This window comes from Aythya marila, assembly GCF_965140915.1.
Source record: "Aythya marila genome assembly, chromosome: 25".
In the NCBI taxonomy this organism is placed as follows: Eukaryota; Metazoa; Chordata; class Aves; order Anseriformes; family Anatidae; genus Aythya; species Aythya marila.
This window is the reverse complement of record NC_139066.1, coordinates 2133654-2150766: the sequence shown is the minus strand read 5'-3', so window position 1 is coordinate 2150766 and position 17113 is coordinate 2133654. Positions and strand designations below refer to the sequence as shown.

General features: G+C 52.8%; 2 protein-coding genes and 1 gene segment (V, D, J or C); 1 reads left to right on the top strand and 2 right to left on the bottom strand.

Annotated features, from left to right (window-relative positions):
* Positions 1 to 1455: 1455 nt before the first annotated feature.
* On the bottom strand, positions 1456 to 2344 carry LOC309887346 (T cell receptor delta variable 1-like). The segment is given in 2 exons: positions 2299 to 2344; positions 1456 to 1802 (listed from the first exon to the last, which is right to left on the bottom strand).
* Positions 2345 to 5767: 3423 nt separating this feature from the next.
* LOC309887448 (feather keratin Cos1-1/Cos1-3/Cos2-1-like) lies at positions 5768 to 6488 on the top strand (the record flags this gene model as incomplete). Its single annotated transcript, XM_082779156.1, has 2 exons — positions 5768 to 5785; positions 6163 to 6488. Exon 2 carries the CDS (start codon positions 6183 to 6185, stop codon positions 6486 to 6488), a length of 306 nt encoding a protein of 101 aa, XP_082635282.1. The 5' UTR covers positions 5768 to 5785; positions 6163 to 6182.
* An 895-nt stretch (positions 6489 to 7383) lies between these two features.
* LOC309887345 (uncharacterized protein) lies at positions 7384 to 9922 on the bottom strand (the record flags this gene model as incomplete). The annotated part of the gene is made up of 3 exons (XM_082778970.1): positions 9839 to 9922; positions 8874 to 9410; positions 7384 to 7448 (listed from the first exon to the last, which is right to left on the bottom strand). Exons 1-3 carry the CDS (start codon positions 9888 to 9890, stop codon positions 7384 to 7386), a joined length of 654 nt encoding a protein of 217 aa, XP_082635096.1. The 5' UTR covers positions 9891 to 9922.
* Positions 9923 to 17113: the final 7191 nt, after the last annotated feature.

The following is a 17113-nucleotide window of genomic DNA, read 5'->3' as shown; positions in this document are numbered from 1 at the left end:
AGTACAGGGGGGCGATCACTTCCCTAGACCTGCTGGCCACACTGCTTCTGATACAAGCCAGGATGCCGTTGGCCTTCTTGGCCACCTGAGCACACTGCTGGCTCATATTCAGCCGACTATCAACCAATACTCCCAGGTCCTTCTCTGCCTGGCAGCTTTCCAAGCACTCATCTCCCAGCCTGTAGCTCTGCTTGGGGTTATTGCGCCCCAGGTGCAGGACCCGGCACTTGGCCTTGTTGAACTTCATGCAGTTGACCTCAGCCCATTGGTGCAGCCTATCCAGATCCTCCTGCAGAGCCTTCCTACCCTCAAGCAAATCGACACATGCACCTAACTTGGTGTCATCTGCAAACTTATTGAGGGTGCACTCAATGCCCTCATCCAGATCATCGATGAAGATATTAAAGAGGACCGGCCCCAGCACCGAGCCCTGGGGAACGCCACTAGTGACTGGCCTCCAGCTGGACTTGACTCCATTTACCACGACTCTTTGGGCCCGGCTATCCAGCCAGTTTCTAACCCAACAAAGCATGCGCCAGTCCAAGCCATGAGCAGCCAGTTTCTTGAGGAGAATGCTGTGGGAAACGGTGTCAAAAGCCTTGCTGAAGTCAAGGTAGACCATATCCACAGCCTTTCCCTCATGCACCCAGAGCGTCACTTTGTCATAGAAGGAGATCAGGTTCGTCAAGCAGGACCTGCCTTTCATAAACTCATGCTGACTGGGCCTGATCGCCTTCCAGCCCACTCCTTCTCAATTTTTCACATTGCAGCTAACAGCCAGCTAACTCTCCTTCCTTCCTTTTCTCTTTCCTTACTGTACATGCATCTTTCCATTTATTAAATTCATTCCTTGAGGGATTTGGATTGTGGTGTATTGAGCTTAGCCATTGCTGCTTTGCATCTTGCCTTCCATTTCCAAGAAAACCCTTTCACAGTGTGGCCCATTTATCAAGGGAACCATTCATTATTCTAACACAAGGCTCCTGCTGACTACACCCAGCTCTGTCTCCCAACACTACAGAGCACTGGCAGGTTCTCTACGGATCCTTGGCAGAATGAGGACTGGACACTGCTTGTGGTTGTAACTGGGGATTTATTATTACATAACAAATTACTAGAAATACTAAAAATTACTACAAAATCCTAAAGCTTACTACAAATAAATTGCTAGTTTGATTACTAGCTTGATAACACCAATGCCCTTTCTCGCCACAATGGTGGGTGTCTCAGCATGCTGGGGCCAGTGAGAGGGAGAGACAAGGAGGAAGGGGTGCACATTAACAGCCCCTTCCACATGATGGATATTTGCCTTGCTGTTGGTTATGCTAACCACACTGCCAGGCATCAGGAGCAGGGGCTGCCACTCACACCTGGCTCACCACAAGCCCCAGGTGTCCTTGCTGGGCAGGCTCAGCTCAGAGCTCCATGCAAACTGTGATGAGAGGGAACTGCACCTCACAGCACCTGCACCTTCCTGTATAAAGCTGCAAGCTGAAGGCACCAGTGTGGGCTCAGTGCACACAGGTACACAGCGCTGTCCTGGAGCTTGGCATCTTGCACATGGAGAAGCACCTGGGAGTTCTCCATGGAGAGCACAGAGGAGATCCTCCCAGAATGCACATGAGGCTTGAGCTTGCTCACCTGCAGCAAGAACTGAGGGGACTGGGTCAGGTGCTGCTGGTACCAGAAGATGTATGGAGTAGTGGTGCTGGTGGAGAAATTGCAGTGCAGAGTAGCATTGTGTCCCACCTGGATGGCAGATTCTTGTGCAAACTGCACCACAGAGTCCTTCTGTGCATGACCTGCAAAGCCAGAACAGCATCTCAGCACTGCTTGAAGATGTATCTGTTCTCCCCCTCTCTTTCCTGTGTCTATCAGCTCACCAACTTGATCACTGTCCCCCCTCTCCATCTCCCTTTTCATGGGCTATAAAATGCTGAGCTAAGTACACATGCACTCTTCTTTCTGCAGGTGTTATTCAATTCCCATACCCAAGTCTGTCAGCTTACCTACTTTTTAGCAGTATCTTACCAGGATTTGAGTCCTTACGTACCTATGAACAATGCAAGTATGAACGCTAGGCATCTGCAAAGGAAAAGTGGAGATGCTTATTCATCCCTGTACACTCGTTGCTCATGACATCTCCCAGACTGTCTTCCGTACTGGTCTGCAGCCCCTGCTCTCCCTAGAGAAAACACTTCTAGTTCTTCCAGGAGGAAGGAGTCCTATTTCTCCCCTCCAGAAATGATGGGATGCCATCTTGACCCTAGCTTGCCCTGCCTCAAAGTCACATCTCACCAAAGTCTGACAGTGCCAACAAGGCTGCCAGGAAAAGCAGGACCATGTCACGCTCTCGCCTTCACAGGGTGCCCACGTAGTGCCTGGAAAGAGGGAGCTCAAGCTTGCAAGTTCACTTCCCCCTCTGCCAGCTCAAAGCAGCCTCTAAACCTCAGCACAGAGGGTGGAGCAAAGCTCTCCCCCTGCTGCTCCTTGGGGCTCACCCCTGCCCCAGCAAGGCTCTCAAGAGAGGGATGGACTAGTGGCTAAAGCAGTCAGAAAGGAATCCAGCCAGTCTTTGCTGTGCTCCAGGACCCCTTGGCCAGCCAGAAGTGTTCCAGCACTGGGAGCGTCACACTTGTGCAGTTAGCTCACAGCTGAAAGCCTGTGAAGCCTAGGACATTTCACTTGGTCAGCATAAAGGCAAAAGGACACCAACATGGCTGCTGTGTGCTTCCCTCTTTTTGCCCCTTCCGGCAGGTGGGCAGCCCCAGAAAGGGGCAAGTGTCCCCAGTGGCCTCCCCCTCCCATCCAGAACCCGGCCAGACACAGAGGCCTGCACCCACCTCTGCTGTCAATGAAGATGGGATTGCTTCCCCCACCCCCTTTCCACCCAATCCCCCGGGAGAGCCACACATTATCTGGCAGGGAAGGACGCCCCACCACAGCCCTCTGCTCAGCAGTCAGCACCTCTGCACACACAGGAGTGAATACTGCACCAAGGGCAGACCTACAACAGTGCTGGCTAGTGCAGCAAACCCCTCAGTGACTCAGTTCTTTGGCAAGATCTAAGGTTCCAACACGTGTCATTAGAGTGAGTGTCCAGCACAGATATTTGTTGTATTGCCAGGACGTCATCTCAGCGCCAGAGGTCCTGGATTTGGGCTTAGGAAGAAACCTGTACAACAAGCTCTTGGAAATAAGACCACTGCAGAAAACGGAGGAAACCCAATGTGGCTGTTCTGAGGCTCCCTCGGGCCCGTGCTGTTTAAATCCAGGCCCTGCAAGGGACTTCCAAGCACCGGCAGCGACCCCACGCGGCCCGACTGTGGCTGTGCCCCCGCCTCGCCCACGCCCCACCTGCCCGGCCCCACGCACTGCGGGGCACCCCCTGAAGCCTCCAGCTCCACAGGCCGTTGGCTACCTTTGCTTCAAGGGCGCGCTGCTGGCTCGTGTGTGGCTGGGTGCCTCCTGCACCCAAAAGCCTTTCCTGAGGGTTTGCTTCCTTGGCAGCCAGCCCCTGAATTACTCTGGGGGTGCTTCCTACCCAAGAGGAAAATCCTTTTCTTTGCTCCTTTGCACCAAAATGAGGTTCTGGTCAGCCCCTTTCTCCAGCCAGCCTGTGTTCTCCACAGCACATTTGTGACCTATGCTGTCATGACCTGTGTTCCCTTGTTGGGGACCATGCACAAACGAGGGTGCCCTCCTTCCGACTGCTTGTGGCCCTAATGAAAGCATTCAGCAGGACTGGGTGTCTGGCACTGCCAGCTGCTACTCAAGCAGAAGGTGCCCTCCATGCCAAAGCTGCAGGCTTAGGCCTGCGGGAAGGGCTCCGACGAACTATGAACAATGTGCCAGACGGTCAGCCATGCTGAAGCACTCCAAATGCTGAGAATTCATTTGGCACAAGGGGGAGTGAGGGGGGGACACACAAATTACTCTTGCTATTGTGTGATCCCTTTGCTGTGATATTCTACACATGGAGGAGTGAAAGCTGCTCCTTTACCCTCAGGCGAACCAGCCAGTCCAGGCAGAACCAGCCATGGGAATCTGTCCCCTCTGTGATGCATTTCTGAGACAATGCTGGCAGGCCTTTATAGACAACTGTGAGGAGATAGGCCTGGCTTCAGCACTGACTCCCAGGAGGACCTGGCAGTGTCCAGGGTTGGAAATCTCTGACTGACAGACACTATCAGGAGCCTTACAGCAGTCTGCTTTTCCTGTACATCCCAAGGTCAACGATGGACAGCCACTCTGAGGCACTCCAAACGTTGCTATCCTGAATTAAACCAAGGATACAAACTGTCCAGATACGGTCCTTGTTTGGGCCTGAAGTTGGCAGGAACAGGGGGTGATTGTTGCAGCGGGAGGAAAAGGAGGGCTCAGGAGAAAGGAGCTGTATTTTCCAGTGCCTCTTCCCTGCACACATCTCTGAGAGGCTGGTGCCATCTGCGTTCAGCTGCTCTCAGGCTCCTTCTGACCCTGGGAACCCGCTCCCCTGCAGGACTCATGCACAGAGCAGGGGAGAGTGCTGCCAAGTGCTTATACCCTCGTGATAAAGGGGAAACGAGGACACACGCACGTGCTCATCTATACCTGCATGGAGTCCTGCACAAATCTCGGCACCCACGTGCCTTCACACAAAGCCAGCTGCACAGTGGTTGTCACAAGACAAGAGCAGATGTGTGAACAAAAGCAACCGGGCACTCAGGTGAGTGCAAAAGGTGAGCTTAAAAGGAGAGGTGCTATATTCTGGACCTCGTTCTCATAGTACCTGGGGTTGGTGGGACTGTGAAGCTCAAGGGCAGCCTTGGTTGCAGTGACTGTGAAATGGTGGAAGTTAGGTTCCTGAGCACAGTGAGGAGGAAGCACAAGAAACTTGCTGCCCTGGACTTCTGGAGAGCAGACTTTGGTCTGCTCAGGCATCTGCTTGGCAGAGTACCATGATACAAAGCCCTGAAGGGGAGATGGGCCTAAGAAGGCTGGTTAATATTCAAGGAATATTCAAGCAATATTCAAGGATTACCTCCTCCAAGTTCAGGAGTGATGCATCCCAAGAGGGAGTCAGGCAAAATGCCAGGAGACCTGCATGGATGAACATGGAGCAACTGACTGAACTCAAACATGAAAGAGAAGGCCATAGAGGGTAGGAGCAAGGACAGGTAGACTGGAAAGAATATAGATACATAGTCTGATGAGGCAAGATAGGAATCAAGTTAGGAGAGCTAAATCGAAGCCAGAATTGAATTTGGCCAAGGAAAGAAGCTTTGTTTCCATGCTTGTCTGCCTTGACAGAAGCATGTCCAGAATGTGGAGGGAGGTGATTCACGGCCTCTGCTCCGCTTCAGTGAGACCCGACCTGGAGTGCTGTGTTCAGCTTTGGGGCCCCCAGCATGAGAAAGATATAGAGCTGTTCAAGTGGGTTCAGAGCAGAGCCATGAAGATGATCAGAGGGGACCCATCCAGCACTTCCAGTGAGTCTTCTGCCCTCACTGATGCATTCCTGCCCTAGAAATCCTTGGACATTTCATGCCAGCACTCTAAAGAAACCATCACTGCAGAATGGCCATGGCCTAGATCTGGAAATGAAAAGGCAGCAGTGCAGGAAACCAGTGCACAGCCCATATCATTTGTTGGGATGGTTTGCATTCAAGACGAGCTTGTCAGAAAATTGTTACCTCTGCCAAGGGTGCCTCTGGGCCTGCGGCAATGAAGTACCAGTATAAAAGGCAGCCCGGTTCTCTGCTCTCTCATCCAATTCTGTTGCCTCATCCTCCTTGGTAACCAGGTGAGTCTGAAGCCCTCTCTCCTCCTCTTCTCAAGTAGAAGGGGTCTTGCATCAACAGACATCTCATCTGGTGGTGGTTCAGAGCTATGCTGGGCCTTGGAGTTCCTTCCCATGGGAGAGGGGTGGAGAGAGACATTCTGTGTAGAGAGAGGCTGTGACATGGTGTAGAGGTAGCCTTTTGGGTTATGTGCAACGTGATTGTCTCATTGGATCAGCCTGCGCTTTGAAGGGCCCTGTTAGTACAAAGCGATGAAGACCATGAACCTCCTGGCACAACGTTCACATCCACCCTCACCAGTTGTCTTAGCTCCTTTGTGGTGGGATAATGGGGCTGCTCCTCACCATATGCTCTGCTTCCTCTCTGCCCTCTCTCCCAGGTGCATCTCCAGCCCAAGACATGTCCTGCTACAACCAGTGCCTGCCATGCCAGCCCTGTGGCCCGACCCCGCTGGCCAGCAGCTGTAACGAGCCCTGCGTCAGGCAGTGCCAGAACTCCACCGTCGTCATTGAGCCCTCTCCTGTAGTGGTGACCCTGCCCGGCCCCATCCTCAGCTCCTTCCCGCAGAACACCATTGTGGGATCCTCCACCTCTGCTGCCGTTGGCAGCATCCTCAGCTGTGATGGAGTCCCCATCACCTCCGGGTGCTGTGATCTCTCGGGCATTTCCAGCCGCTACTGTGGCAGAAGATGCCTGCCCTGCTAAAGGCACTGCCCATGGCCCTGGGGTTCCAGCACGACCATGGTGCTGGACAACAGAAGGAGGAGTCTTCAGGCCATTGCTTTCAGAATGACTGACCTTCCTCACCTCCTCTGGCAAACATTGGCAGGAGCCTGACCAGGGGCTAGTCTGAGATCTCTGAAAACACAGTCCATGTCTCTCAGTAGGCCCTGGAGATCCCTGCACTGAAGGGCCTCTGCTCAGAGTGACCTCCTTCTCCTCTCTACACTCATTAAAGTTTCCGGCAACCCAGCCTTGGCTGTAGATGTTTCTTCCCTCTGCGTATGCCCTCCTGAGCCACCCAGCGAGAATTGTCTTGCCTTCGGTGGGTATAAGATGGGTGTTTAAGGAGCCTTTTCCCCACTCCCAGAACAATGGGAGGTTGCGACATGCTGCAGAGGGTTTTCTCTTGGACAATGCCTGTTGGAGCTGAAGAAGACATTCCTCACTTTCACAGAGCAAGGGGCAATCTACCCTTGCCTTGCAGCATCTCTGCCCACAGCTCCCCCATGTCCTGCAAACATAGAGCACAACCTCTGCTGTCCTCACAGAAGAAGCTACGAGTCTGTGGGAGGCTGTGGAGGCTTGGCACCCTGTAGGCTCTTAGGAACGGGCTTCTTCTTGCTCAGGACAGTGCTGTGCTGGGGAAGCAGGTGGGGACAGAAAATGGATGGCAGATGTGGGGAATGGGTGGAATAAGTGCAGGGATGCCCCACTGCTTCTACTCCACCCTCATCTTCCCTCGTTTGCCCTACCTCAGGGCTATGGCCAGCACAAATGGGCATGTGCGGCAGGAACATGTGTCCCATGAGGCCCAACTGCCCCCAGCACAGCACTTGGCAGGGCCCAGGTGATGGCACACATGCAGGGCTGATCCCCTTCACAAATCAGCATTGGTGTTCCCCGTCATGGACCATACACGTAAATCTCTAGTCCCTGAGGACCCTGAACCCATATGGGTTGGGTCAGTGCAAAGACAGCAGGCAGTTTGCATGCCCCCACGCTGCTCTAGGGTGCCCACTTGCCCCCAAGCATGCAACAGCTTTCCTCAGGTGCAGGACGTGCACTCACAGGGACTTCCTCATGCTCATTTCCACTTTTCCTGACCATTTGCTTTGCTCCTGCTCAGGCAAGTTGCTTCTCTGTTTCTTCTTTTGGTTATGTAGAGGCTATGTTCAGGATGTGTGCAGCTCTCTATTACCCAGTTGCACTTCAAGGATGCCCATTGTTTCCAGGCCCTGCTTGACTGCTGGCAGACATTTTTCCTGTCAGTGCTTTGCAGCCCCATGATATCTCTCATCAGTATCTCATTAGAGCCTGGTTACATCTATAACAGGTCCCATCAGAAGGGCACCCGGTCCCTGCTCAGTTACAAAGATGTTTCCTTATGGATTCATGTATGGCCCTGCTTGGTACAGCCTTGTCATGTCCAGAAGGAATCAGCAATGCAGGCAAGAGAGAAGAGCCAAAGGTGCGCTGGGGTAAACCCTTTGTCTTTCCTGGTGTCAGAGGAATGGAATCAGCCACAGCTGCAAGAGAATGCAACCAATTTAGCCCAGGTGAAGCTGTGGCACTGCCAGGGCTAAGGTGTGGGGTAGACCACAGGAAAGAGACCCAGGCAGAGCTCTGACAAACATTTCTGCTTTGTTGGGATGGCCCATTGCCCTGGAAGGGCTTGGCCCATGTTGCAACCCAAAACATGACTGGTACTTCCTGGAGACATTGGTTTCTTAATTGCTCTGCTGTTTATTGCCTACCTTGAATGCCCCAGGACACTGTTAGCAATATATAAACCTTGTGTGTAGTTCTGGGTGCATGTCATTGGCAAACAGATAAAAGTGTGGTTGGGATCTGCCTCTGTGTTTGAACAAGGCAGATTAGCTTGGATGAGACACCCACTACGCTGAGAAAACACATTTGCTCTGAAATACGACGTGTGAAGCTGCCCCTTTGCCTTCAGGAGAACCAGACAGACATGGGCTGGATGGGAATCTGTCCCCTCTGCAATGCATTTCTGAGACAATGCTGGCAGGCCTTTAATGACAAGTGTGAGGAAATAGGCCTGTCTCCAGCACTGACTCCCAGAAGAACCTGGCAGTGTCCAGGGGCGGAAAAACCCTGACTGACAGGCACTCTCAGGAACCTCACAGCAGTCTGCTTCTCCTATACATCCCAAGGTCATCGATGGACAGCCACACTGAGGCACTCCAAACATTGTTACCCTGAATTAAACCAAGGATCCAAACTGTCCTGATTCGGTCCTTGTTTGGGCCTGAATTTGGGAGAAACTGAGGGAGATTGTTGCAGCGTGAAGAAAAGGAGGGCTCAGGAGAAAGGGGCTGTGTTTCAGTGCCTCTTCCCTGCACACACCTCTGCCAGGCTGCTGCCATCTCCGTTCAGCTGCACCCAGGCTCCAGACCCTTTCAGCAGAACCGAAGTGCCTTGGAGGGGCCGGGCTGGCGGAGGAACCCTCGCGGCTGCGGGACGAGGTGGTCCTGGCGGGCGGAGCGGCAGCGCCCCCTGGGGGCTGTGCCCCTGCCTCGCCCCCGCCACACACGCCCGGCCCCGCCCGCCACGGTTCCTGCACGGCCGCAGCCCCGGCTCCTCTCCCCGTGGCTCTCAGGGCGCAGTAATACACCGCCGCGTCCCGAAGACGGGGCTCGGTGAGCCACAGGGCGCTGGACCGGCGGTCTGCTGCCACCTCGAGCCTCCCCGGCAGGTCCGTCAGTGCTTTGGAGCCTGTAGTACCGAACACTAGGGATGCGGGTCCTTGGCCCGGGAGATGACGGTACCAGTAGATGTAGTCACCAGTCCGGATGTTGGGGTGTGAGCAGGTGATGTTGATGCCGGTGCCCTCGGTGGTCTGTGCCCATGGCTCCTGCTGCACCTGGGCTCTGCCCAAAGGCACTGCCGAGAAAGAAAGCAGGAGAAAACTCAGAAAATGTCTTTCCTGCACCGAAAATGTCACGCAGGGGGAGAGGGGAGAAGAAAACAGTTGACAGCTGATGTGAGCTTTTTCTCAGAAGGAAGCATACAAAGGCATTTCACTGGGAATGGTTATTAGGGGACCAAGTCGGAGCAGGACTGTTTGGGAGGAGAGTCCGAGCCAGAAGGAGAAGAGAAGAAGGCAGGAATGAGTGGGGGTGTGCCGAAAGGAGAGGAGGAAGGCAGGGAGCAAGGCAAGGTGGGAGGCAACGGCCGGCTGAGCTCGCTGGAGGCAGGCGGGATGGCTGCAGAGGGAGGCCAGAGGGGAGCGAGGTCCGTAAGAAGCCGGCGGGCCAGAAGCGAGGGCAGCCCCGTCCCGTCCCGTCCCCGGCGCCGGCAGCCCCGCGCACCCAGGAGCACCGCGGCCAGCGCCGCCAGCCCTGCGGCCCGGCCCTGCCGCATCCCGCCGCTCCGCCGCCCGCGCCGCGCTGCCCCCGCCAGCCCCGGCTCTGCTCCGCCCGCGGCGCCTCCTCCCCGCCGCCGCCGCCCGGCGCCGCCAGCTCCGCCCCGGGGCCGCTCGGGGGCCGCTCGGGGGCTGTCCCGGGCTGCGAGTGCTGGGCGCCTGTGGGCGGGCAGGGCTTCGGCTGCTGCCCGCGGGGCTCTGCCCGTCCTGCAGCCCAGCCCGGGATAGGAGAGGCAGAGGGCGAGGGAGTGGGAGTGGGAGCGGGAGCGAAAGGGCGAGGGAGCGGAGACAGCAGCTGCCCGTCTGCTACGGCATCTCCTTTGGGAGTGGGAAGGGCAGGGGAGTGAACGGCATGGGAGATGAGTAGGGAGAGAGGAGAGAAGCGGGAGAGGAGAAAGCAGCTGCCTGCCTGAAGCGTCCCCAGTGGAGGGCAACGGGTCAGGCCGGGCTGGGCCTGGGAGCTTGGTGCTGTGGTGCGCTGGTATCACAGCTGTGGCCGGCACTGCTGCAGGTGTGGAAAGGCAGCAGATTGAATGGGTCCGGGGACACAGTGCCCCGACAGCACCCCAAACCGTACGGGGCCCTGCTGTCTGGCACTGCCCATTGAGCTGTCATCGTCGGTCGAGCGTCTCTGCCCAGATTGAGGGGCACAGTTGCCACTTTCCCATTTACAGGCTCCACGCAATAGTAGCTGAGCATGTACCCAGGAGACACACAGACAGGCACATGCATGCCCCATTGAGGGAAGTTACATCCAGGCCGGTACCCCCAGTAGCTGCTTTTGGAGACCCCAAATGCTCCTGCCGCATTTTCCTGGAGGCTGAGGCTCCCTTTTGAGATGGTAAAGATGCTAAAACTTATCCAAATTAGTATTTAGCTACATATATGGTAAAATATTCTAATTATCCGGGATGTGGGTGAAAAGCTAGAAATATGCCAATTGGATGTAGATGAGAACTTTATGAGAAGCAGATGTAAAAAAGAAGGTATCGCTCAAGGCCAATGGATGAGGGAAGGATGAACAACTTGTTGGCAGGAAACAAGGCAAAGATAAACAAAAAGTTCTAAATACTGTGCAGCAGCAGGTCAAAGTCCACAAAGGTAAAAAGTTTAACCTCCTCTTCCTCGTTGCCTTCATCCTGCAAGACCCCTGCCCACGACTGTGAGAAACACTCCGTAGCCAATAACTTAGGCTCAGGCGAGGATCTCAGTGAAGTAGTAATTTATTCGTGATTGCAATGGCGGGCGCCCCACAAGCAGGAGAGTACATCTACTAGTTCCAAAACATAATTTATATACTTTTTGATGACAGGACCCTCCCCTGTTTCCCCACTGAGTGGGTAATCCAGGTTCACAATCTATCTGATGCTTCACAAACAATGCATGGCCTTCAGTAGCCGGCCTGTCAAATTTCAATTTCCTTTTGCCATTTTTACTGTTCGAAGTGGTAATGTTTCTTCACTTATCTGACTTGACTTAACACCATGATTTTCACCTAATTGTCCTAAGGAGTCTGGTTGTCTGCATTTTACAAGGTCACCTGCTTAAGCTTTCTTATCACTGTAAGCATATCTCAGTACCACATTCCTTCCTTCTAAACAATGTAACTCTGCAAAAACAACATTTCTATTCCTACACGACCACCAGGCTACACTGCGCAGGCGCAGCCGGGAGGAGCTAAGGGTAGGGAGTATGGAAATGAGTACTTGGAAGAGGTCTGCCTTTTGGGGGAAAATAATGAATATGTAGTAGAGCTCATGTAATGTGTAACAATATTCATTTATTAAAGTTGTGAGAGATGACTGGGAAAGTGCACAATTTTGAGGGAAGCTATTCCCAGTGCGCCCGGTGCACTGCAATATAGTATACCTACTTTACAACTTTATGGTTGTGGAGTTTTTTCCGTGCATCACTTTCCCTGCTCCAGGAGCTACACGGGGACCCCCTGGCTCCAGCATCTGACAGCACAGGCCAGGGATGTCCTCGCACTGAGTCTGACTCCTGCAGCTGGCACCAAATGCACTCCTCCCTCTCCACCAGGAGTTGCTACTTTCTCCTTGCAGCACACGTGCACATGGGACAGAGCGAGATTACGCAGATGTAAGGAAATATTCCAGAAGAGGACAGGACAGATGGTGGTGCTCATGTGCAGGGCCCAGACACACAAGTACATGCTGTAGCCCCTTTTACACCTTGCTCTGTCTGCCCTCATGTGCTCCTCTCGGCTCCCATTTCCCTGCACGTCCCCTCATGGGGTTGTATAGGTCTGTCCTGCACCCATCACAGCCTGTGTCCTGGCCTACAGCTGTAGGAGGTGCAAGGCCCAGGCTGATCTCCCTGGCAGTGGCACCTGTGGTTTCTTGATATGCCATCAACTGGTGTGAATGGTGATGTTTGTCTCTTGTCATTGCCTCTGTGTTTGTTTACTCTGGTCTCAGTCTCTGTATGCTTGTTGCTTGCCTCCTCTTTTCTTAGCATCCCACTTGCCAAGGTCCCCAATCTTAGAACCTCACTGACATAAACTCAGCCACAGCTCTGTGTACCCCCCACAAGTGGTGTGACTGCCCACATTTGTCTTCTCACTGCCTCCCAAATCATCAGTCAGTCAGGTTTTTATCCCTGTGAGTTGGTTCCAGCTTCCTGCTGTTCTTTCTCTGGTGGTGCTGATTTATTCAAGGAGCACAGAAGTCCAGAAGCTCTCTGCAGAAGGCAGCTGCATGACTGACAGCGAGTCCCAGAAGAAGCTGCGATTGTGTAGGGCCAGAGCAGGGCAAACAAAGGGTGAGCACCGCTTGTGCCAAGGAGGGGAGCAGGAGCTCAGCCCACAGGCCTCCCACCAGACTGGAGTTCTGCAGTGGGTGGCAGATGCACGCAGCTTGGTCATAGGCCATGAGTGTGAAGAGGACATCCCAGTTTATGCCCACTAGCGGAGGAAGAGGAGCCAGACCACAGAGCTGGAAAAGTAAATTGTCCATAAAGAGGCATCCTGACCAAGACATGGCACATGTCAGTGAATGAGAGGTTTCCAAAGACAAACTACACAGAAGGATGCATGCGCTATTTGGGCACCACACATGAGTGTATTCCCAGTCTGGATCAAGAGGTAGATGGCTGAGTCCAGAATAAAGAGCAGCAGCTCTCAGCTCTCAGACAAACCCAGCAGCAACAAAAGAAACTTCTCTCTAGACCTTCCCCTCACTCCTGTGGGAAGGAGATAGAGTTGCTGCTCAGGATTCCTTGCCTTCCACCACTCGATATCTTCTGGAGGTAAAACACAGCAGGGCCTCAGCAAGCCAGGATGTTCCTTCAGAGAGAGTAGAAAGTCAAATCAGAACCCTGGAGTTCAGGAGAGCAGTATTTGTTTTCTTCACTGTGTGCACAACTATCTCTGTGTGTGCCCAAATATACTTCAGTATGCATCCAGGAGTGTCTGTGAGTGCACCCATGAATTCATGCATCTTTTGACATGAGCAGCAGTGTGCATGAGTGCTGTTCCCTCTACCTGCTTTTGATGTCATGAATGATATCGGTATGAGAACAAGCAGCACACTGTGAATTAACAGAAACAGTGATCTGACGTCAGCATCCCTCCAAGGCTGATATGTGGTGACTGTGCATGTTGCCCCATGCTTCCTGAGCAGTCCTAATGAGAAACCCTCCAGAGGATCACAGGCTGCACCTCCAGCACGCACATAGTCCAACCCTGTTTTCAGAGCAGGTCATCAGATCAGGTTGCTCAGGATCAAGTCCAGGCAAAGTCTGAACTCTTCCAAGGATGGAGCTCCAATAGCACCTCTTAGGCAATCTGCTCCAGGACTTGATCGCCTTCAGGGTAAATATTTCTTCCATGTATATTTCATCCATATAATCAAATCTACCCATTTCTGAACTTGCATGCATTAGCCCCAGACTAAGTATGCTTCATCTCCAGAGTCCAGCTCCATCTCCTTTGCATCCTCCTGTGAAGTGGGAGTAGAAAATACACGTCTGTTTGGCTTTCTGTGTGGCACCCACAGGGTTTGTCCTTCCACCCACAGCACAGCAACACCAGGACCCATGTTCCATTCGTCAAGGCCACGTCTGCCCAAGGGTTCAGGCATTACATGACTCAGCACCTTGCACTTAAGGCCTGAGATCCCATTTGTTAGCCTGAGTAGCAGTGGCAAGGAAAGTGCTGGAGTGCCCCGACTGATCACTGGTGGGTGTCATGACAGAAATAAGCTTGCATCATGTAAGTAGAAGGTGTATGATTTTATTTATTTTTTAAAACAATAAATAAAAGGCATCAAGTTATGGGAGTGAAGAAGGAATTCCCTATGGACAGGATCTGCACTGCGTGTCTTGGGAAAACCCACCCGGCTCTGTCCGATGCTGGTAGAAGGCAGGATCACCTGCACATGAAAGGTTTCCTTTCTGTGTACATTCATCTTGTTATTCCTTCTAACTAAAACAGCCACTGACCTGTTGGGCCTTTCTTTTGTGATCCAGAAAGGGCCCTGCACAACCTCTCCCCCTTTACAGACATCGCTGGGTCAGAGCAGGAGGAGGCAAAACAGGCCAGCAGGTTTTCCCTGAGGGCAGTGTCAGCAGGGGTAGGGTCACAGTCAGGAGCTGGGTCACCTGTAGCCAAAAGGGCCCCAGAGAGTCCCTAGGGAGTCACCCAGACTGACAACATTTGCTTTTACTGGACTCTTCCAGCACGTGAGCTGAGTCTTCTGCCCACACTGACATGTATTGCCTGGAAATACTTGGGCCTTCCTGCCTGCCACTCAGGAGTTGCCTTCTTTGGGGAAAGGGCATAAAGCAGGAAATGAAAAGCAGCATCACAGGAAGGCAACACACATCCCGTATCATTAGGTGGGATGTTTTTCATGCATGAGTAGCTTGTCAGAAAATAGTCCCTGCTTCAAGGGATGCCTCTGGACATGGGGCAGCTAAGGCCCACTATAAAAGCCAGCCCAGCTCTGTGCTCAATCATCCATTTCTCTGGCCTTCGTCTTGTTGGGAACCATGTGGGTGTGAAGCCCCTTCTTGTCCCCCTCATTCTTCCACAGGAGGACTCAGCTCCTTGGACCTTTCAGCTGCTATCAGCTGTGTGCCCTGCCATATCTTGGGACTTCTGGTTGTGGGAGAGTCAAATTATAGAAGGTTTGTCATGGAGGAAGACCTCCGTGGTCACAGTACTGCCTGTGCCTTGGATCTGTTAGGGTGGGGTGACAGGCTGCTCCTCATGCAAGCCCATGTTCTGCTTCCTCTCTGCCCTCTCTCCTATGTCCACCTCCTGCCCCCAGACATGTCCTGCTATGACCAGTGCCAGCCATGCCAGCCCTGTTGCCTGACGCCACTGGCCATCAAGGCCACAAGCATGGATCAGCTTTCATCAGGCCATGGAACTCAGAGACCCCATAGGTGGCACAATCGCACCGTGCTCCAACCATAGGGCACACGCTGGAGGATCTTCTTCCAGGCACCAAGCTCCTCTGTATTTTCCAGAGTCATGAGGATGAAGTGGCCTTGTGCTCCATGCAGCACCGCTGCTCTCTATACCCAGGCAAGGGCCTTCTGAACTCTGCACACCTCGGGGCCCTGTGGTGTGGGGCTGATTTAGTTTCACACAGACTGTATGCCAGTGTAATGGGACCAGGACAGAGGATGGGGTTATTGCTCCATGGTGTGAGGATGGGGGGACCTCTCCCCAGGCCAGGTTCTCTGGGAGGCAGTGCTGGCTCAGGTGGCGGTGCAAGGGCAACACGCATCAGAACCAAGCCCACCACAGCCCAGCTCTGGCCTGACCTTTAGCCCAGGGTCTCTGCACAAGCTCAGACCTAGCATAGCCCTGCCCCAGCTCTGCTGCCTGTGTGCCTATGCCTGCCTGGCCAAATCTTGTCAGCCTGGCCTGGCCAGCCCCTTAGGTGGTGCAGGGCCATCACTGGATGGAGCCTTCATCCAGGCCTCTCTGGAGTCTGGCCTATCTGGTATTGTAATACACAATAAATGTTTGTTCATTGTCTTTTGTATTAGAAAAACAAGGAGTTCTGTTTGAGGAGCAGGAGTTGCAAAAGCTTCCTGCTGAAGTAAGGAGATGTATAATGCTTGGCTAGACACTATGAAAATTCCTTTGCTTAATGTAACAAAAAAGAGAACCCCCTCCCCTTCTCTCCTTCTGCATCTCAGTTGCCTCTTTTGTTCAAAGACACTGCTGCAAAGTTCATGTAACCATCTCCTGATAAGTTGCTAAACTAGTGTATCAACATCCTGCCTTCCTGTCTCACACTGGGCCAACATGACCAATTAAAAAAAAGAAGTTGAACCACAACGCCAAGGAAGACTATGGCCTTCATCTTCACGACCACCAGAGGGACAGAGACGACCCTCTAGCAACAGTGCACGCAGTCGCAGAATATACCAGGATGTGCTGCGTAATCCCGGAATTACCAAGATATAAAAAGGGACCCTGGTGGGGGTGAGGTGCGCGCCGTTGACGGAGCCGAGACTCCCCGGCCGCCCAGTGCTGTTTTGCCTGCTGTTGCTTACTCAATAAATTCCTTTCTATTATTAATGCAATGCTCTCTGAAAATTAATTAAGGGGGCAACTTATAACAGTATTAGCCCCCGCCCAGCTCTCACGCTGGGACTGAGACTTTCTACGCACAACACATCTATTGCCTGGGTTAGAGCAATAATCAATAGGTGCTCCTGAGCCAGAACTATCTCCTGGCTAACACTGAAGTCTGAGATGGAGGAGCATATTCACAATTTGGAGATTCACCTTTGTCTTGGAAACGACAAAATCCATCTGGAGAACAAGTGAAATTTTTGATTCCATCTTTCCTATTCCTGAGCTTTCGTGCTGCAATATGAGCAGCAGAAAACATCAACAAAAAGCGTCTTCCATTTCCTCTCATGGCCTCTCTTGATCTCTCATTTTCCCTCCATCTGTCCTTTCTCCCTCACACTCTACTTCATTACAGACAGCAATACAAACAGCTGTCCATCCTTCTCCAGGCATCCATCCACCCACTCTTCACTTCATGACCTTCCTGGAAGTGAGATACAAATTAGTCTATCAAGTCCAGATTCTTTTCTCTATTCTTGTCCCTTACCTCTTCTCTTGTGTCAGTTTCCAAAAACCAAATAGGTCAGACAAATCTGGAGCATTCGATAGAAATTTTTTATTCAGGTTTCAAAGAAATAGTAATTCTATTTGTTTTTTATTTGCATT